The following is a 22,531-nucleotide window of genomic DNA, read 5'->3' as shown; positions in this document are numbered from 1 at the left end:
ACTATGGGATAGCTACGGAATAGCTACCCACAATGCAATGCTTCAGAAATCAACGCTAGCCTCGGACCATGGACGCACAACGCCGAATTACTGTGCCTAGTGTGGCCGCGTGAAATCGAATTTATAATATCAGTTTTATTAAACCAATTTTAGCTAATTCGATATTATTGCGTAGTGTAGACTTGGCCTCAGCTGAAAGCACCCCGCTGAAGCAAAGGGACAGAGAAGCTTCCAGTCCAGGCAGCACTAGAAGCTGGGGAAGGGTGCTGAGGGAGTGACAGGAGAATCCAATCTTCATTCTGGAACAATTGTTACCAAGCCTGTGTGTAGTTAACATATAGCTGAAGAAGATGATGGTTTTTAATAAAGTTAAACAGGAAAGGAAGAGGTGTAGACAATAGGATGATAGTTATATTATGTTTGCTTTTCATGTTACTGCAGAAAGTTCACAGCCCCAATGTATCATTTAGTGTTAGTAAATGAAAGACTGAGGCCGGGGAAACTACAGAGACATACAGACACCATAGAGCCAAAATTCATAAGAAAGCTGTGATTTTTCCCTTCAGAAAAGAAAGAATTAAAGTGGCAAAAAAATAAATAAAGTCACGTCCAAAGCAGCAACTGTTCGTTAAAAGGCCTTAGAAGCAGCTTATGTTGGGGCCATACAAAGTGCAAAATGCAAACGAACATGCACCATTGATAAGAGCCTTCTAATTTCAGCAGCAATAGACTGGCGTAGAATTATGACTGGGAAATAAAGAGCCATGGCACTGAAAACCATTCTTATGCCAAATAAAACTGTCCGCTGATGCCTTGATGACCTTGCAGAAAATGTCCAGGACCAGTTGACAGAACAGGTTAAGACGAGTCACAGAGACAGCCAATACGGCTGAGCTTCTGTGCTATGTGAGATTTATCAAAGAAGGGACAACAGTTGAAGAACTTTTCTTTTGCAAAGAAATCCCAACCCACACAAGCGGTGAGGAAATTTGCAGTTTGTTTAGGAGGTTTTACCTTTGTGTTTTTGAAGCATCAGCTTAAGTTTATTCCCTCTTGAACCATCTAGGTGAATAAAAATAAAGATTAAGTACACTCTTTAACTAGGCATCTTGGACAAGAGGAAGTAAAACTTGAAAAAAATACAAAAGGCATAATTCCTGAATATATAACAAAGCACTAGTATCTGTCCTAGCTCCAGGTCTGACACTCAAGTAAAACACATGCTCTGAGAAGGCCTTCAAACATCTTTTAACAAGGGCACTTGACATCGAAACCTATTATGTCCTTATCTCATGCAACTGGTCTACTTTTTAACAGATCAAGACTTCTTCCTGCTGTCAGTACCAGGATGTAACGTCCGTGTGGCTGTGATAATCATGAGACATTCTGTCACGGAATAAAAAGCATATTAGCAAGCAGACTTGGTACAATTTTCCTTTTAGCATTTCAGAACTGTAATCTTGCTAAAACAATTTTTCTGTAGGAACTGTATGCCTCTGAGTCAAAAATACAGGTGTATTCACACCCCAGCGTATTTTAATATCCTGCCTTTTAATACGCAGTGGCATTCACCACTGTTTTATAGCCTGTCCATAATGATGTAATTGTTGGGGAAAAACCTTCTCTGTTTAAAAGCAAAAAAGAAACAGGCTGCAGTATTTAATTTATGCAAATACGATTGTAATATTGGAAAATGTCACTCCATGCACTTATTGGGTTATTTTTTCTAAGCATTTTTTTAAAATTATGTTTTATGGACTTGATCCTACAGTCCCCACTCAATCAGAGTTCCTATTGACTGCAACGGGCTGGGTAAAAGCTGCAGAATTGGCCCTTATATTTAGGAGAGTTGTCATCACTGAGCTGCCAGGCAGTATATAAATATGACAACAAAATCCATTGACTAGTCTATTTTTGTCCACCTTTTAACTAAGACTTTTAAACTTTCCATAATCCAGTGGCACTTCAGCACAGCAAAACTTACCAAGCATTTGCATTGTTCATTTTTTATTTCCTAGTTTGGCAGTACAAAGAGAACATTTAGCTAGCTTATGGGTCTGAGTAATTTTACATGTTTCCTTTAGCACATCTGATTCCCAGCTTGCATAACTGGAATGCCCAGTTCCCAAACTTGTTAATTTTAAATAAGCTGATAGGAAAATTTTTTCCAAACAGACCCAGTCTTGATCCTTGAACCTTTAGACTCTTTTAGCACAGTAAAGACTGTGTTATCCAGCACTTTACCAAAGCTCTAGAAAATGGCCTTTCTGATATTTCCCAATACAAATTAAAAGTCCAGTTGGCATGGGAGCGGCAGGCTCCCTACCTGGCTCCGTGTGGCTCCCCAGAAGCAGCAACATGTCCCTGTTGCTCCTAGGCAGAGGAATGGCCCGAGGGGCTCCATTTGCTGCCTCCGCTCCACCCTTCCCCGAACGCTGGCTTTGCAGCTCCCATTGGCCAGGAATCATGGCCAATTGGAGCTACAGGGATGGCGCCTGCAGGTGGAGACAACATGCAGAATCACCTGGCTGCACCTTCATCTAGGAGCAGCAGGGACATGTCGCCACTTGTGGGGAGTCACCCAAGGTGAGTACCGCCTGGATCTGGCACCCCAAAACCCCTCTTGTGCCCCAACCCCCTACCCTGAGCCACCCTCCACACCTAAACCTCCTCCCACACCCAAACTCTCTCCCTCTGGAATATTCTACTAACCAGCACCCCCCATTCCCTCAACATGCCAGATAACAAAGCTTTTACTGTACAACTTTCCTAAAATGAATACTGTCCCTGTCATCTAACATATCTCACTGAACATAAGGACAATTTTTTATAGAAAGTGTAAGTCTTAGAACAAATGGTTGTGCCAATGAATAAGTGTGGGTGGAACTAGATTTTTTTTTCAAAGTGAAAGAGAAAAAAATTACAGTACTCTCCCATTTTTTTTCTCTGCTTAGTTTCAATTACAGCAGAGCTCTTCTAGATTTCATCATTTTTTAGTGCTGAATACTGCAAAATGAGAGGAATTTTCCCCTGGGTGAGACTGTCAGAGCCTCTGGGGTTTTTTTTGCCTTCATCTGCAGCATGAGGCACGTGTCACTTTCAGGTTTAAACTGGTGTAAATGGTGGATTCTCTATAACTTGAAGTCTTTAAACCACAATTTGAGGACTTCAATATCTCAGACATAGGTTAGGGATCTGTTATAGGAGTGGGTGGGTGAGGTTCTGTGGCCTGCAATGTGGAGGAGATCAGACATGTTGATCATGATTGTCCCTTCTGGTCTTAAAGTCTCTGAGTCTATAAAGTGTGTGTTATCTATAAAACCATTCACTTCCCAGTGGGCCCTGAGTAACCGGAATGAGAGCTTTCATAATTATTCTTTCCCGCTGAGATGGTAACTGGGAGGTGGGCTTGGTCATGAACTCCCCCAAAGTTGGAGGTCAGGATCCAGTACAGTGTGTGACACTGCAATACACAAAGGGAATCCTTTAACCCCAGAGAGAGGCTTTAATAACAGGAGAATTCAAAAGAGTGGGGTTACTGGGTCTCCCTCTAGCCCCCTTCCCACTGAGCAGCCTTTCTCCAGGCACAAGCGCCCATTGCTGGGTGTCCAGGGATCATTCCAATATCCCCACCCACCTCTCTGTCCCCTTGGTTCCCGCCTGCATGGTACAGAGTGTTCCTTACAGCACCAGGTGTGCCGCATACTCACCGGGAGCCAAGCAGACGAGCAGGAGCAGTGCTAGGGCAGCCAGGGGCAGCACCCCCCGGCAGGCCGATAGCACCATCTTGACAGGTGACAGCTGGTGAGGGAGGCAGCACAGCTCTTCCACCTGCAGGGAACAGACAAGAGGCGGAGGCTCAGGAGACAGCACAGCATGGACAGGGCTGGTCTGGATCCCAGGCCGTATCCCCGGCAGCGGTTCAGTTAGCGCCTCTCCCCGGCACAGCACCCCTGCTAGGCACGGGCCGAGAGGCACCACTGGCAGTGGCCCCTGCACAGCTGAGGGTCACCGATCTGCTGGGATATGCGCAGCACAGCACCCCTGAGGCAATGGGCCTGCTCCAAGCAACCCCTCACACTGCCAGAGGCCATGGCCCTGATCCCTCACACCACACCTGGGACAATGTGTCCCTCACCCTGCCCCCAGGGGCAATGGCCCCAATGGCTCACCCTGCTCCCAGGGGCAATTGTTCCATGCCTTTCACCCTGCCCTGAGGCATATGCCCTGAGCCCCATACTCATCACACTGCACCCCCTCTCCCCACATCATGCTGGGTGGCATTGGCTCTTCACCCCAGCCGCAATGGCCCTGGACCACACCCGCCCTCACGCACTGCAGAGGGGTAATGGCCCGGCACCCCAAACCTCTCACACCATGTAGAGCGCAATGGCCCTGAGTCACCCACCTCTCCTCACCTCCTCCCCCCCCCCCCACTGCCTGGGTCCAATGGCCTTGTGCCCCACCCACCCTCACCCAGGGCAGAGGGGGAATGGCCCTGCACCCCATAGAAATGGCCATATCACTGCACCCCCACACATTGCACCCAGGGGCCAACAAAGCTGTGGATCATACAGAGCCCTGCACGGGACAGTCCCCTATATTTCATGTATGTGCAGTGGCAATGAGCACCTAAAAACCAGCTGTGGCATAGCATAAGGATTAATAATTGCCACCGGTAATACACAAAAAAGAAATCTGTCCACTCTCAGGTGGCATATTAGCTAGGGAGCTAATCGTCTACCTGAGCAGCTAACACTTGTATACTGGGAGCTGTGCCCATGCTTTCACAGGTGTGTAAGAAAAAGCCAAAAATGATTTATGCACTTTAAAATCGGCTCATAAACCACAGCGAAACCCAGTGATGAGTAACCTGGTGACATTCAGAATAAAACAAAGCTCTCAGCAACGCATGTAGCTGTTTCCATCACTTCATGTGACTCAACAGACATTCCAGGCTTCAGAGTGACACGCACAGAACAGTGACAATCCTGGAATCTAATTATATCTCCAGGTTCACTTTCTGTGGAATCTAAACATTGTGATTTAATTGTTTCTATAGCACTTTGAGGATGGCTATAGACATTTCTAGTTAAGTGCAAATTAATTCAACACAGCCTCCCACATAGCAGTGATAGATTTGTTTAAATAACCAGGCTTATAAAAAGGATGCATACCAGCTATTAGGACATGTCCAAAAAAAGGCTAAAAGAGATCAAATTTGAACCTTTAACAATTATCTGTATGAATAAAGTTACTCAGTGAGGAATCCCATTGAAAACTATTGCCTTAGATTACAAACTCCTCAGAATAGGGACTTTGTCACCATATATTAAAAAAAAAAATCCCCTCTCACTCTATGGGTGGTATGTGTCTTCCTCAACCTCGGGTCCTCTACCAGAGGCCTGGGAGTTTGAGGGTTCTGCGCAGTATCTTAGCTGTTCCTAGCACCGCACTCTTCTGGACAGAGAGCTCTGATGTTGTTCCTGGGATCTGTTGGAGCCACTCACCCAGCTTAGGAGTCACAGCCCCGAGTGCTCCTACCACCACTGGGACCATTTTGGCCTTCACTTTCCACATCCTCTCAAGTTCCTCTTTCAGGCCCTGGTACTTCTCCAGCTTCTCAAATTCCTTCTTCCTGATGTTGCTGTGTCATGCACTCCTTTAGTACTATGTAAGTAATAATGCATTTTCAATTTGAAATCTTAATTCCAAAAGCAGAGGAGTGTAAGCGATTTGCAATGTATACTGCTACTACTACCTGCTGATCCAGATCACACCAGATATTTCTTTGCAATCATACTGTAAAATAGGCATGTCAGTCTGCGCAATAATGCCAGCCCCTAACTTTATGGAGAAATGACTAGATAAAAATGTCTGGAAGGAAATACTCAAGTCTGAGTAGGAAATTCCAATGTATAATATACAGAATCTAAAACAAGGTGAAGAAATATTGTTATAAACAAATGAAACATTCAATTTATATTAGGACCATATGTGCAATCAAACACAATGAATTGAGCTATGTTACTAGCAAAAGAACTATTTGGTTCATCAGTATGCTGTGCGCTACCCTTTTTTAAAGTGAGTTCATAATCAGCGTTATTCTCAGTATAACAGCATTTAATATGCATTTTCTTGTCAAGTTTTCAAGGCTCTGATTAAAACCTACTGAATTATTCAATAAGGGAATTCTTTCTGTATGCAACAGTCTCTCTTCTGTACTGTACTTAACAGCTGTTATGTGTTAGTTTGCTCCTTTGCGGTTTTGTATAATCTTTTCCATTTACAACCAGTCAACACCGAATGTACACTTGTGCCTTCAGTATGGTATATTTTCTGGACACATTGCAGCATTTTTTTTAAATTTTCACAAATATTTCCACAAATATACCTCACTATTGTGTGTCAGCAATTCATGTAGAATTAGAAATCTTGTTATATGAGATATAATAATTAAAACATAGACCCTGGCATAATGTTTCTGTCATTTTTCTACAGCCAGATCCTCCTTTGGTGTAAACTAAATGAGTTTACACCAGCTGATCTATGGTTCTTAGACCTTTATTATTTTAAAGGGAAATTGTGGAAAAGACAAAAGTTGCCATACCATAACATTGTTACAGTTTGGCATGGAATGCCCTCTGGAGCCTAAGAACACTGCTACCTCGATATAATGTCTTGACATTACATTAATTTGAATAAAATACGATAAAGCAGTGCTCGGGGGGAAGCGGGGCTGTGCACTCTGGCGGATCAAAGCAAGTTCAATATACATAGTTTCACCTATAACGTTAAGAATTTTTGGCTCCCAAGGACATCGTTATATCGAGATAGAGGTGTAATTGACTTGATGCCACTTGATTACTGAAGAAAAATATTATATTAGTCAATGGACCAAACTAATTCCTGGGGTAACTCCATTGATTTAAATAGACTACCACGAATTAATTTCTCCAATTATGGACCTGACCCAAAACTCACAGAAGTCAGTGGATTTTGGATCAGGGCCTGTGTTTATCTAAATCTGCCCTCCGTGCAGGTCCTGGGTGACAGACCACCTGTAGCTGGTGAAAGCTTGAGGATGCTATTGGGTCTGATCTAAAGTCCATTGACGTCAAGGCACAAATTTCCCATGGAAAGTCTTTCAATTGAGTTCACTGGTGTTTGAATGACGCCCATTGATCATAGTGGAGTTTTGGACAGCAGCCAAGACTCAGGCTATGAATCTGTCATGGAGGTCACAGAATTTGTGATTTTTTATAAGACCTCCATGACTTCTTGAAAATTCCAGTAAGTCAGTCCTGGGCGGTGGGGCTTGGGCTTCAGTGTCTACATTGAAGTGCTCCAGCAGCACAGCTTCAGGGGTTCCGGCTCTGGCTTCAGTAAATCCATGCTGTGCTGTTTGTTGCCTGCATCCTGTCCATGACTTTTAATAAAAATACCTGTGCCAAAATCATAGCCTTACTAATAGATAATATTGTCCCCCTATTCCCTCCCACACCCTGAAATGTCGTGTGTACCACAGTATACTGTACAAGATATAAACCAAACACTGTGTTTCAAACTCCATTTTAAATGTTCTTTTTTATATTTTAAGTTTGTATTATTATTCCGGCTCTTGAACAATGAAGCCTGTACAAGTACTTGTATTATGCAAAGCCCTGTCTTAAGTCCCAAAATGGTTTCTAGGGACAGGGAGTGCAACTCTGCTATCCCATATTAGAAACTTCCCTTAAACAACTGAATTTCATTGGTCTCCTTGTTTCACTGCACATCCCAGCGTCACAAGTGCCAGCACTCATAATGCATATCACACTGTGTATCAGCAGATACTGATACTTATTAGAATCAATGGGTTCATTCATTAATTTAACGTCCACGTCTTTTCTTAAACCCATCCAATTTTAATTCAATACAGACAAATGATGCACATAGATATGCAGAAAGTACATGAAGTTATGAAGACAAATGATGTAAGAATGGAAGTAACAAATATTAACAGACATTGTTATATTGCTAAAGGGAAGTCAGGGCATTATTTGGTTCAGTAAATAATTTGTGAACAAGCAGCAGGCAGACAGGCACACAAAGAGCTTGGTATGACGTTTGGTGTTGCTATGCCATAATTCCCTGGAAATCCAGGGGAATACAAATACAAAAGGTTTTAAATATATTACTGTAGTTCAAGAAGCTGTCTGGCTCAAATGCTATCTTGTTTAACTCAGAGAATATACTGACTTAAGTTCAAGGTTATTGTGCAAAATCATTGCTCTTCAAGGACAGAATGCTCAAGGTTAGACTGAGCACAATATTTTGCCATTTTTTCAGGGGACAGGCATTTTTAATATAAATCTAAAAAAGTAATTGAAACTATATTGCCACATGCTTTTTCAAAAATGATGGTGAAAGGAAATGAGCAATGCCCTTCTCTTGGCAATCGTTTACTCTCTTCTTCCCACTCCAGTCTGTTTTTTTTAAGGGTCTGACATATTGTCACCCTCCCTGTCATGTGTCAATTGCAGCAGGAGGTAAATTTTCAGCTAGGCTGGTGCACACTGCATCATCAGGACTCTATAATGCACTAGCATTTGTGTAAATATTCAAACGAGTGTCTTTCTTTATTGACATCTCCATGGCCAAGGTATCCCCCAGTGTTCTCTTTTCTAGTTCACACAACATATGAAAGCAGGCACTCTGAGTACTATTTGATACTGCAATGTTTCCCAGCAGTCTCTTTGTTAGCAACAACAGCAATGGCCACTGGCAGAGGTGAGGTTGGTGTATGTCTTAACCCTAGAGGTGGTGGCTTTTATGTGCCTACATATAGTACTATGGAGATTGGTACTGGAGGAATACTGAGACAGCCAGTCAGAAGCCAAGTTTCTATTGTAGCTCACAGATACAAGGAGTTGCTGAGAGAGACTCTCTTGGATTTCTGGTTTGGCCAATAGCTAGTTGGTTACTGGATTTTATCACTGATATCTCCTACAGCCAAGCTAACAGAACGGTAACATTAAACTGTTATGTTGAAAGATGCTGATGGCTGCCATGAGGTGAGTCTCTGATCCAAAGACAATTGCAGACCTAGTTCAAGTCAACTGATGAGCAAGCTCTCTTTCAGCCACAATGGAAAGTGCAGTTCAGCCCCTTTCTGCAGTAGAGACAGCTTGGAGGGACTTCCAAGGCAAATGGCAGATCAGAGCTGGAACACTTGGGCTGAGGAGTTTCCCTGATTGCAAACACAAGGGCTGTGTGTGCTGCAGCCTGTGGATTAAAGCCAGGAAAAATCCACTGGAAAGCCCCAAGAAGCAGTTGTGTCCATGAACCTGTGAGGGAACAGAGACAGAGTGTGGGGATTCCCAAGCAAGGAAACTGTCTGCTGCTGCTTTGTAAATAAACAAGATTGCACCAAGAAGGTACCTGACTTGGATCATCAATTTCTCATCCTAACAGAAACAACGCTGTAAAGCACCAAATATTTGCTATCTCCTTGGGCCAAAGAGGCAATGTTATTTTAGCTGTATAACGTACATGAGAAACTTCACCTTCCACCTAAAATTATTACCTATGTTATGACATCAATGGACATGCCTGTTTAGGTGAATGGGACTAAATTTCTAAATATCTGTCCCAAACAGCCTTGTGAAGGTATTTAGGCACCTAAAGATACAAAGAAATGCCTTGTACAGGGGTCGGCAACATACGGCACGAGTCAATTTTTGATGGTTCGCAGGGTGGGCTGAGCCGCTCAGCCCGCTGCCACTCTGGGATTCCCATTGCTGGCCCCTTGCCAGCTGGGGTCCCGCTGCCAGTCCCACTCAGCACCCGCTGCTGGCCTGGGGGACAGAACCCCAGGCTGGCAGTGGGCTGAGACCCCAGCTGGCAGGAACCCATGGTGGAAAACCGAGAGGGGCGGCGGGTTGAGCAGCTCAGCTCGCCACCACTCTGGAGTTCCCACTGCTGGCTCCTTGCCAGCTGGGGTCCCACTCAGCACCCACTGCTGGCCTTGGGGAAGGAACCCCAGGCTGGCGGCGGGCTGAGACCCCAGCTGGCAGGAGCTGGCAGCTGAAACCCCAGAGCAGCGGCGGGCTGAGTAACTCAGCCTGCCACTGCTCTGGGGTTCTGGCTGCTGGTCCCGACAGCCAGGGTCCCCTCTGCAGCCCCACTCACCTTGTTTCCAGTTGGAGTTCCAGCGCAGGCCCCCTGCCAGACAGGGTCCAGGCTTCCGGCCCTGCTCAGCACTACCAGCCGCCAGCTCTACTCACCTCAGCTGCTGATCTGGGGTTCCAGCCGCTGACCTCCTGCCAGCCGGTTATCAACTTATAACTCAGAAGTCTGCGTGCAGCTTAAAGTATCAAAATACATGCCAGACATTGGAAAACTCAGCAAGGAAAAGCAAGGGCAAGGATCACACTAAACTAATAAGATCTGCATTTTAATTTAATTTTAAATAAAGCTTCTGAAAAAATTTGAAAACCTTGTTTATTTTACATATAACACTAGTTTGGTTATATATTATAGACTTATAGAGAGGCCTTCTAAAAAACGTTCAAATGTATTACTGGCACACGAAGCCTTAAATTAGAGTGTATACATGAAGACTCGGCACACCGCTTCTGAAAGGTTGCCAACCCCTGACCTAGTGGGATCTTCCAAAGTACCTAAGTGCCCAAAGAGAGTTAGAAGCAAAGGCATTTTTGAAAATCCCACTAAGGTGTGTCTATATCTTTAGGCACCTAAATACCTTTACAGAGCTGGCCCTTACTCTACATGCTCTGTTGTGTGTGTGCGTGTGTGTGTGTGTGTGTGTACTTTCAGCAGTCTGTTTGTAATTTTATATTTTATATATAATAGGTACAAAAAGAATGCTGAATGCCACAGGAATGCAGGTGCCTTTCGTGTGGAACACTATAGCTATTAAACAGAGAATTATATATGTTACATTCAGCTAAAATTGAAGAGATAACTTCAGCACTGCCAACTCCAAAGCACTCAAAAATCAGAACCTTAAAAATCATAATATTTGGTATAATAATGAGATTTTTTTAAAAATTGAATTATTTTATTTGCCTTCTGGTTTTGGAGCCTTTAGAACTCATGATTTCATGCTTTTCTCCACAACTATGAGGGCTAGAAACTTATCTTTTTTTTAAAAAAAATGTAAGCTGAGAGTCTCATACAATCACATGACTCCAGAAGATGGGAGTTTAAGAAAAGCAGCAAATATCATGAGATTTAAGATAAAAATCACAATATTTGGCAACAATAATTTAGTAGACAAATTGGAATTTGCCCAGAATTCCAGGAGATAACACTTTGCTTCTTGTAAAAAAACACCAGGGGATTTTTAATGATCAGTTCATTTGATCAGGAACTTGGCAGCATAGCCAAGTGCCCCAATACCATGCAATCATTATTTTCTGCTGATAAGGATTTTTACATAATATCCCAACTATATTGCCCCCGGAGCTAGTTTTAGGTTAAGTGCCCTTGGCATTCCAAATTGCTTTCTGCAGCTAGTTCCAAGAAAACTGCAGGAGTCATGTTTTTCTTCCAAACAGAAGCAGCAAGAACATTTCAGTGATCAGTCAATTACTTCCAAAACATCTTGACTTTTATACTATTTGCTTCTCTGCTCCTACAGATATTTTCCTTATAGAAATGGGACCAAAACAAATCTCAGATCCAAACACCTCAGCCTTGGGGAAAGTCAGTTTCTGTATAAACTGTGCATCACGGCCTTGCCACTTATCACTAACCATGAGGTTGTTGACCTTATTCCACAGTTCAGTTCACAACAGGCAGGATCAACAGCGTTTCTTCTGCAATGTCCCATTTTCTATTGTATTATTTTTCTGTCCATAGTCATCATTCAGCACTGGGGACTGTCAACTTTCTAAGCAATTTTCTTAGTGATTATACAGTGATTAGAGTGGTTTTCTCTGCTTTGCCACTGCTGATGATTTTTTGAAACTTCTTTTGTCTGAGCTTGTCAGCTACAAACTGATGCTAATTCACTTATTTGTCCCCCTACGTCTGTTCTGTTAATTCCTGGTACTGTGTTGTCCTACTTATGAAAGGAACAGTCTTGCTGTCATATTAAGCACAGTGGAAAGCATATTAGTCCAGCAACATAATCTGGCCACAACTGCTTCCCTTCATTAGCGAACACACCATAAGAGAATACAAATACATTCAACCTCTGAGCATTGCGCCTCCTCCTCCACTACATCAAGTGTATGTTACATAAACCTCAAGCAAATATAGCAGGTTCATGAGCCAGATTTAACAGGAGAGGAGATTTTCTAAGTCCTCCTTTCTGAGCTATTTTTGTCTCCCATTTCAACATTTCCCACCCTTTATACATGCCACACACCCCTCAAAAGTTAAGAAATGCCAGAATTAAGGTTGCCTGTGCAACCTTAATTTGACCCTCCCATGTATATGCATTATGACAGTCTTTCGTTACATGAGCAAATACTATTCTTCCCCCAGGACCTCTGCCCCATTAAGTGTACAGGATGGATGGTGTGCATTAATGAGCAGCTATTTAATGTTTTGTTTTCTCCTGGTTCAGTGTGTGGCTCCGTGGCTTATATATAGTTCAGACCTCACTCTGAAGATGTAATTATTAACTTCCTCCTGGGCTTTTCTACGTGGGTCATTACAATTGTATCTGAGTGCTTCGCAAACAATTATTTTATCTGTACAACACTCCTGGGGCTTGAGGGGTGATACTGGTCCCATTTTACAGATTTTACCTACAAAGTTCTAGCAAGTTTCTACTGCATATGTACAAACTGTGATTTTTCAAAGGATTATAACTTGACTAAATTTAGGCAAATTTTCACAGGGATGGCTAAAGGCACATCCCTGACATGAAGACCGCCCACCCCACCAGCCATATTTCCAATCCCTGTTCCAGAGCATGGGGGCACTACAGCTGACCAAGAAAATGTTGCCAGAATTTTTAACATAGGCCAAAAAACATATTTTCCCCAAGACTTATTCTCAGAAATGGCAGAATTGTTTTGGCTGAAATTTCCCATAAAATTCAGCCTGAGACATACACCCAGCATGGAAAATTTCAGCCTAAATGGTTAAAGTTTGGCAAAATTGTAAGTAACTGAAAACAGGAGTTTATAGAGAGCACGGCTGGGCAACTTGAATAATATATGATGCTACCAGCCCCAGCTCGAGTGCTGAGATTCTGACTGATAAGACATAACACATGTCTTTCTGACATTATCCCATCTGACCTTTTACTTCTCTTGAATTGCTTTGGTGCCATATTTATTGGTCCTGTTTAAAATCTATAAACGCTAGTCTCATAACTGCCCTCCCTAAATCTCTCTGTTAGAAGCCTGTGCCTTTTTTTTGCTTTGATGTTAGACTGTAGTTTATGTTTCTGATTTACAGTATATTTTGTTTCCAGAAGATTGCATTTTTTGTAGTTTTTCCTTCTTACTGCTGCCACATAAAAGATCATGACGTCTTTAATCTTGCAGCAGGAAATCCCACTGCACCAGGTTTTGCTTAGATCCCAGCAAGTTCAATGTAGTGTTTACTAACCTGGCTGTACAAAACTGAACGGATGCATAGCATGGAACCATGAAAGAAGATTTTTGCCTGCCTTGTTAACTCTGGACTCAATCTTACATACATTTTTGTGCATACATCACTTAAAACATAAAAGCGTTAATACCACGGAGCCACGTGCTCCCAAAGCTAAATCCCAGTGGTACAATGACATATTTCGATAAAACTTGCAAAATATTACACTACAGAAGTGTAACTCAAACAAACAGGCTCACCTGTCAGCTCTTTGCTGCTGTTTGGCAAGATTCTCTGGCGAGATGCGGGATGAGGACCATAACCAGGAGGGGAAACTGATCAAAACTCAGAATTTCCAGTTTGTGGGAAATGTTGACATGTTGAAGCTTCTTTTCATTCTGATCTGGGATCAAAATAAAATACTTATGAAATTTTCCACAAACCAACATTTCTGAAAAATGTTGGTTTGGGGGAAATGGGAGCGGGGATTTCAAATTTTTATTTCAGATTTCAGAAATTTCATTTCAAAATATCACTAGGAGCATAAAAATTGTGTGAAGGTATCAAAATGCTTCGTTACCACACACCCACACACACATACACAACACTCTGCTCTAAGCTAAGTAGAAGCTGCCCTTAATGACTTTAAAAATAAAAAAAGTGACTATTTCAATTATTACACTATGTCATCTTGGGACACGTCACTAGTAGCAGTGCATAATATGCACTGTCATGTCATAAAATATATTTAAAAAAAAATTTGAAACAAGATTTCAAAATGCCAAAACAAAATTTCAAAATTTCCTAAACAAAAATGTTCCAAAATGAAAAGTTTTCATTTCAGTTTTTCCCCATGTGAATTGCTGTAGAAATTGACATGGTATTCCAATATGTTCTGATGAAAACGGCATTTTCTGTTGGGAAAAAAAAAAGGTTCCACTAAAATTTTCCAGCCAGCTCTACTCTCTGATTCTGTAGGCTGGTCCAGTTCTGACCCGCTTGCATCAGCAGGCCGGTCCCCTTCGGAAAGGGAATTCTCTGTTGGGCATTTGCAGGCTAGATTTGAACTGTGTACAGAAACTGACCCATTATATTTTTTCTTGTTTACTGAATACTCTAAAAGCATCAGTAAAATAAATCTTTTTAACATGCCAGATTAAATGTTAGTCATGCTTCACACTCACAGTAAAACTCTTTTAAGAACCTTTATAATAATCATTTTTTTCTTCTTACCCATTATTAGTTCTTGCTACTAGTCACTACAAATAAAGAGGACCTTGCAGTTGTACAGCCATAGGAAAGACCATGAAAAGGGCAGGGAATCTTCATGCTGAAAATCATTGTTATCCCATTTAGTTTTTCAATTAAATAATTTGTCTAGATGTGGTTTATCTGCAAAGTGCTAGTTTGAAAGGCTAGAAGGAGAAAATTCTCTGGTCACCTGACAGATGCAGGATGGACAGCGGCAGCACAAGCTTCCTCATCCCATCTCAATGAGACTCAAGTCTCACCTAGAGGCACCACCTTTAGAGAGTGAGAGAATAGGGCAATCTCCATGGTCTTGCATTCTTTGGCTTCTTAGGGCATGTGAAGTGGAAGAGTCCCAAAGCTTGGGCTCCAACCCGAGCCCAGAAGTCTACACAGCCCCACTGCCCAAGCCCTGCAAGCCTGAATTGGCTGACACAGGCCAGCCATGGGTTTTTCCTTGCGTGTAGACATATCCTCTGGGAACTGAACTGAGTTTATCAACTCATTTTATATAAGCATTCAAACATCCAGCAGATCATAATCATTTATATTTACTACCCCCTTGGGCTGAATTTGAACTAAGAGGTGAAAGGATCTAAAGTCTATTACCTTAACACCCTGTTTTTTTTTTTGTTTTGATTATGCAAACTAGTGCTCATTTCATCATCTTCCAGGCCTGGTGATCTTGATTTGCATAACATTTACTTTTCCTGCTATATCATATCTTCTTATTGCATCTCACATCTGCGCCACTCCTTCCATTAGAAATCAGTGTTCTCAGTTCTTGTTATTTTCCAACAATACCTATAGCCCCTATAACCTCCCCAAATAAAAATCCTGTTGTTCCACTAGTCTGTGTTGTCACCTAGTGTCCATCATAAAAGATACTGTCACATAATACGTTACTACTAAAGATGCAATTGCTTTAAGTCTAATATGCAATAGCTGAGTCTTACTGAGGGTTGGGGTAATTGTTTGGAAAATGATACTTTGGTTGCATTGGGCTCTTTGTTTTCCATTTGTGTCCTGACTATTGTTCAGCTATATGGAAGCCAGTGAACACATAGATAAGCTCTGTGGGGAGTAACTGTAATTTATAAAAATATCATGAGTGTGGCAATAATTGCAAGACAGAACAGAAGAGGCTCCCAAAGTGACGTAAGATTATTTTTGTTCAAGTAATAAGAAGGTTTGGAACCCATTCTCAAAAATGATCACTTTAAAAAAAAAATATTTTCTTGCTGATTACCACAGATTTTCATGTCAAGGCTGAGACAGCATGTGACATGTAATATAACTCGCTGATGGGAATCACTTGTAAATTGGTGGCAATGAGATAGAACGCTTGAAGCCTACTTTTTGTGAAAGGAAAACTGTGGACGCACAAAGCACTCATTCTCTTTGGAGCGCACCAAGGTCGAGTGGGATTGCAGTTCCCATAGGGCTACCCTGAGCTCTGTTGGTGGGTTTTACATGGTTGTGGTAAGAGACTAGCCCCACTGAAGTCTATAGGAGTTTTGCCATTGATTTCAGTACAGTAAGGATTTTACACTGAAATCATTTTATACTGAAATGCGTGAGATCAGTTTGTCCTTTCAAAAGAGACATGTCTATTAAAACAACCCAGTAAATTAGTATAACAACCGTCTAGTGGAGCTTTTCCATAGTAACATTTTTGTCTGAGTCTTAATTTATTTTTTGCCTAATGTAAACTTGACTGAAGAGCTTAAAGAACCCTACAGAGAACAAAGAGAGAGAAAAGAAACAAACAGCGATTTTACCAAAGGAGGGTGTTGGAGTTGTAGAGCAGTGGTTCTCAACCAGGGGCCTGGGGCCCCCTGGGGGGCCGTGAGCAGGTTTCAGAGGATCTGCCAAACAGGACCAGTGTTAGACTCAGTGAGGCCTAGGGCAGACAGTCTAAGCCCTGCCACACAGGGTCTCAGGCTTGAGCTCTGCCACCCGGGGCTGAAGCAGAAGCCTGAGCAACGAAGCTTTGTGGGGTGCTCTGTGGTATGGGGCCTCGGGCAACTGCCCTGCTAGCTAATCTGCTTGCTATTCCATAATGGCAGCACTGGCTTTTATATACAGAACAACAATTGTTGTGGCACAGGTGGACTGTGGAGTTTTTATAGTATGTTGCGAGTGGGGGGCTCAGAAAGAAAAAAGGTGAGAACCCCTGTTCTAGGGAATATAGTTTAGTAAAGAAATTAGAGAAAGAAATTTCTGAAAAATCAATATTTTAACAACAGTTCTCAAAAAAATGTATCAAACAATGCACAACTCCTGCATTTCTGTAAATTGCCATAATAATTTCAGTTCTAGTCCAAACGGAAATATATCTGGGCTTTGGAGGTTCTTAAATGGTGGAGGGTCATCGATGCTGTGTGCATAGCAGGCTGACCACTTCATGTGAAAGGAAAGGTTCGTTTCCTCTAGAAGCCAAAAAATTAAACTACTGTGGTTAAAGTTGCAGAGCCACCCATAAGCCTGTTTCCTCAATGTTTGTAGTAGACTCCACTAGCCACTACAAGTTGCTCCAGCCCTAGACGGGGATTAATTACCTGCAGGATGACTGTCCCACTCTAGACCAGTCTTCTGGCTGGCTAAACCAGTAAAAGAGCACATTAACAGCTGGTGGGACACTTACTTGGTTATTTGATTAGCTACTAAGAAACTCTTTTTCAAGCCTCTTCTCCTTTCATAGTGGGGTTCTTTCATCTCTCAGCTGAACAGGAAATGTTCACAAATTAAGCCATGATCGATAAAACTAAAACTCCAATCTGTTTAGGTTAACACGGTCATATAAAACTGTCCTATTATTCATAGAGCTGAGCAAATTCTTTGTAAACAAAATATTAGACAAACATTGCTCTTCTTTTCCTTCACAAATGATCTGTGAATAGTTTAAGTAATTTAGAGTAATGAATTCCAAAATATTAGTAAACAATTTATGCAAACATATTTCACAGCTGGATGAATAGATCTGTGTGGTGTTATTGACCACCTAAGTCCCGTGGTACTGTTTCTGTTGGGTAATTCCCAGACCACTGAGTTTTCATGATGGCCACTGAGCACTTCTGGCATGAACACTCGCAAGAATGCAGATATACCTGAGTTTTCCCAACACTGTTTCTTTCTGTGCAGACTCTAATGAACAACATTTTGTCCGTATGCATGTTTGCAGAAAGTAACTAGAGAAAATGGTAAATACCACTGGAGGGTGTCCGCATTTTTATTGAAATGAATGTTCACAGATATTTTTTGCCATATTAACCCACCTCTGACTGTGAACAATATAGGCATAAACAATTACAATTATATTGCAGCATTTATTATTTACTTAATTATTTGTATTTTAATAGTGTCCAAAGGCCCTAATTCCTAATACAAATTCAGACTCTTTTTGCTAGGTGATGTACATACACATAGGAAGACCCCGTCTCTGTTCTGAAGAGCTTACAGTCTCTGGCTATATGTGTTTTCAGGCTCAGAGCTTAATTTAGGACAAGATGCACTGAAAGAATGTGACAAGCATTAGGAGGTAAGGCAAGGGAGAAGGGCAACAATAAAAATGTTGTGCATTTACACAGACTCACTATGTGCACAATGTGATTGTGCTGAATAACTTAAAAATATTCTAATTATTTTTATAAAAATAAACTATCAGCTAAAACCAACTTCCCTTCAAACTAGACATCACTGATTAGCCAGTTTCTTGTAGCAGTCACAGCAGAAGTGTCTCTTCAGGAGGGATCTGAAAGAGAAAAGGATTCTGGCCTTTCAGATTGTTTCATAGACGGTCTTCTATACAGAAGAGATGCTGTAGAAGAAAGCAGGAGCAGAGGACAAACTGGCAGGTAAGGCTAGCATCATGCCAGAGCAGAGAGGTTGGGGAGCAATGTGAGGACAAGAGTGGGTGAGTCAAGAGTAGAGTTGTATAGCTCTTAAAGATGAGGACAAAATACAAACAAGTTACATTTTCCCCTAAACCAAGTACAGCCTTGCTGCAGTGTCACCTTTCACCTATTGATGTTGAGAGGTCCACAGAGCCTCACAGCAACTGTTACAGTACTAACTATGGAAACAGACATTTTAAAGAATAAAATGCAGTACATATTAGGTTGCTGCAGTCCCACTGAGACCAAGTCTTGGATTCAGATATTGTGAATAATGAGTGTCATGGACAGAATCATTAAGAAAGGGATATATAGTATGACAGAAAATAGCATATTGCCATTATATAAATCCATGGTATGTGCACATCTTGAATACTGCATGCAGATGTGTTTGTCCCATCGCAAAAAAGATATATTGGAATTAGAAAAGGTTCAGAAAAGGGCAACAAAAATTATTACAGTTATGGAACAGCTTCCGTATGAGGAGAGATTAATAAGACTGGGACTTTTCAGCTTGGAAAAGAGATGATGAAGGGGGGATATGATAGAGGTCTATAAAAATCATTACTGGTGTAGAGAAAGTAAATAAGGAAGTGTTATTTACTCCTTCTCATAACACAAGAAGTAGGGGCCACCAAATGAAATTAATAGGCAGCAGGTTTAAAACAAAAGAAAGTATTTTTTCACACAACGCACAGTCAACTTGTGGAACTCCTTGCCAGAGGATGTTGTGAAGGCCAAGATTATAGTACGGTTTAAAAATGAACTGGATAAATTCATGGAGCATAGGTCTGACTCTATGGCTATTAGCAAGGATGGTGTCCCTAGCCTCTGTATGGCAGAAACTGGGAACGGGCAACAGGGGATGGATCACTTGATGATTACCTGTTCTGTTCATTCCCTCTGGGGCACCTGGCATTGGCCACTGTCAGAAGACAGGATACTGGGCTAGATGGACTTTTGCTCTGATCCAGTATGGCTGTTCTTATGTTCTTAATCTGAGGTCCCTTTTTTAATTACCAGGGGTTCATCCTTGCCAAAATCCAGATTCCTGTGCTAACACACTATAGACTGTACTTTTACAGTCGGCAAGTCTCAGCGTCTCTCGTTAGCCAGTGCTTTCAAAGACTGCTGACAGACTTAAAATAATCAGTGTAGACACTTGTCCTTTGCATATCATTACTAGGAGATCAGTCAAGAAGACTAGTGTAGCCATTGTGCTGTCACACCCAGGCTGAAAGTTATGCTGAAGGGTAGCAAGGAAATTTGAAGATGCCAAATAATAGAACAGTGGGGACTAGAAACGTAATTAGTTTGAAGATGCAGTTTGAAAAATTTATGAATGGGATTATATGACATGGTTGCCTGCAATATCAGGGAACTGATTTGATGACTTAGGAGGACCCTTCCAGTCCTGTGGTCCTAAATTACACCAAAATTGCTTTGCCACCGAATTTGCAAGATGGTAAGTTCACGTGGATCTTGAACTCTTAAGAGGGACCATGAAATAGGTACACTAAAAATAATAAATATCAGATGAAAGTGCAGTTCCCTTCAGATAGTTATTCTATAAATCTTTAGGTTTTGTCAATCATAAGTCATGTCCAGCAAAGTGTGAAAGTGCCCCTAGCATTCAGCCTCTATGCAAGAAATCTTCTTAGTGTTTTTCAAGGAGAAACGTTTCCCCTTGTACCTCACGCTGCTAGATTAGTCATTCCCTTGTTTTGGAAGAAAGAAGCTAAGCTAAATCTTTTTGGATGGGTCTTTAAATATGTTTGCTAAAAATCTACTTTGCCCAGGAATAAGTGGCTGGGGAGAATTCTAATACAAAAGCATAACTGAACTGTTAAATGTTTGAATGAAAAGAACACACAGATAAAACTGTATGTTGAGTTGAGTAGAGACTTTTGAAAGATAATTAACCCACATACAAAGCTTATCCTGCCAATATTGTCTGATGCTGCTTTCCCTGGTTTTGATTTTTGCTTTTAATTTGAATTTCAGACTAGAAGTCAGAAGGGGCTAAAATACCAGGCATTAAAGGAGGCTCCATTAAATCAATCCTGTCAATTAGTGCATATCCAGTTATTGAGTGTAAAACAAAAATCTTCCATTTTGCCAAATAAATTAAAAGTTCAAATAGTCGAAAACTTACTTAAATATCAGTTTCTAACGCTGGCAAGACTATGTAAAATGAAAACTAAACCTCCCTCTTTCTGTAGAAAGATAAACATTTGAAATCCATTAGTAAATTTAATACATTTCATGACAAAAGTTCTCTGAAACTTCAGAAGTGTCTGTAGGAGAACCACTTCTTGATCTGCTACAGCAGTATCTCATCAATACTCATTGCTCTTTCATTTTCTACATGGATCTGCTAATGCCCTTCCCTCATGCCAAAGGGCAAATAATGTTTTCTCACCATACACCCCAAACTTAAGAAAAGAACAAAAGAGAAGAGTCAGAGTTGTTTGACTGATTTCCCTAGCACTAAACACCAGATTTCCATAAAAGCTCACCTCACAGCAAGGTAACCAAATAGATGGTCGGGGTGAAATTCCAGTCCCATTTAAGGTAATCCACATTTTGCCATTGACTTCCATGAAGCCAGGGTTTCAGTTCGGATTTTCCAAACAGTTTGGTGCCTAGAAGCTCCCATTGACACCCTCATGATCAGATTGTCAAAGAGCTCAGTATCCAATGTGCTGAGCGCCTTTGAAAATCTGGCTGTGAATTCATATGTGGCAGCCCACTCACTGCAGAAGATGAAGACTGCTTTTTTGCAATATTTCCAAAAATATTGCTCCTTAATGTACTCTCCAATGCAGTGGATCAATACTCTCTGAAAGTCTGCTACTGATATACTGTATAAATATGTGACCTCTTTAAACACATTTTAAAGGAAAGCATAATACCAAGTAGGTGTGTGCTTAAAAATATTAAAACAGACCAAGTTCTACATAGAGGTGTAATAAGGACAATTCTTTCCTGTGTCAAAACTTTAATGACACTGTATTAGTGCAGTAAATTGTTCACACTATTTAAATGAGGCCCTTTATACTGTATATGTAGATGTCAGAATGCAATTGAGCATTTAATTGATAAAATGCATATTTAACCTAGGCTTCTATTTTATCTTTGCATTTAACTACATGCCTCTACATTTCAAACACAAACTAGAATGCATTAGTCCAACTTTTTACTGCCAGGTCTATACTACTGACTTCTGCCGGCATAACTCTATGTCTGAAGTCTGAAGTTGGAGTCTGAAGAAGTACAAATTGCGACCAATACAGCTGTGCCAACACAAGCTCCTAGTGTAAATTCAGTTACAACAGCAAAACTGCCCTTTTGTTGGTATAATTTATTTTGCTTCGGGGTGGGTGGTTGGAATAAGCTATACCAGCAAAACCTCAGTTTTGTCAGTATAAGCCATAAGTACAGATATACTGAGATAGCTGTATCAGCAGAGTACTTCCTAGCACAGACATGGCTGAAGTCTTCAACTTTGTCTGTACAGGATCCAGAAACAAACATTTAAGGAGCGCAGACACTCGCCTTTCCAAACCTCTTAACTAGCTCAAGCTAACTGACAATCAATCTGAGGTAAATAAACATAGTGCAGATAGAGCCATCAACTTACCTCTATGAATCATAGTAACAGATTAGCTATCAAGACAAGTTTTCTTTTATTAAACATAAAACAAGCCTGGTTCCTTTTCAAATAGTTTAAATTACATTTCCAGTCATTGCGTATAGTAGCATATAAGACATCCTTTTGGATGTAACATAACAAACCTATAAAAGTGCATTACTTCAACCCCAGTGTG

General features: G+C 41.3%; 1 protein-coding gene across 2 annotated transcripts in view; it reads right to left on the bottom strand.

Annotated features, from left to right (window-relative positions):
- The window catches only part of ECRG4 (ECRG4 augurin precursor), a 29,003-nt gene that overhangs the window by 5,841 nt on the left and 631 nt on the right, over positions 1-22,531 (bottom strand). For both annotated transcript variants that reach the window (XM_032790892.2, XM_032790893.2), the window contains exons 2-3: positions 3,711-3,831; positions 1,015-1,062 (exon numbers count right to left, since the gene is read on the bottom strand). In XM_032790892.2, coding sequence (XP_032646783.1) covers positions 1,015-1,062; positions 3,711-3,786 — 124 coding nt within the window. In that variant the 5' untranslated portion in view covers positions 3,787-3,831. The remainder of the gene's footprint in view (positions 1-1,014; positions 1,063-3,710; positions 3,832-22,531) is intronic.

This window comes from Chelonoidis abingdonii, chromosome 1 (assembly GCF_003597395.2).
Source record: "Chelonoidis abingdonii isolate Lonesome George chromosome 1, CheloAbing_2.0, whole genome shotgun sequence".
NCBI lineage: Eukaryota > Metazoa > Chordata > Testudines > Testudinidae > Chelonoidis > Chelonoidis abingdonii.
The sequence above is the reverse complement of the archived record's forward strand: the minus strand, read 5'-3'. Positions and strand labels throughout refer to the sequence as shown.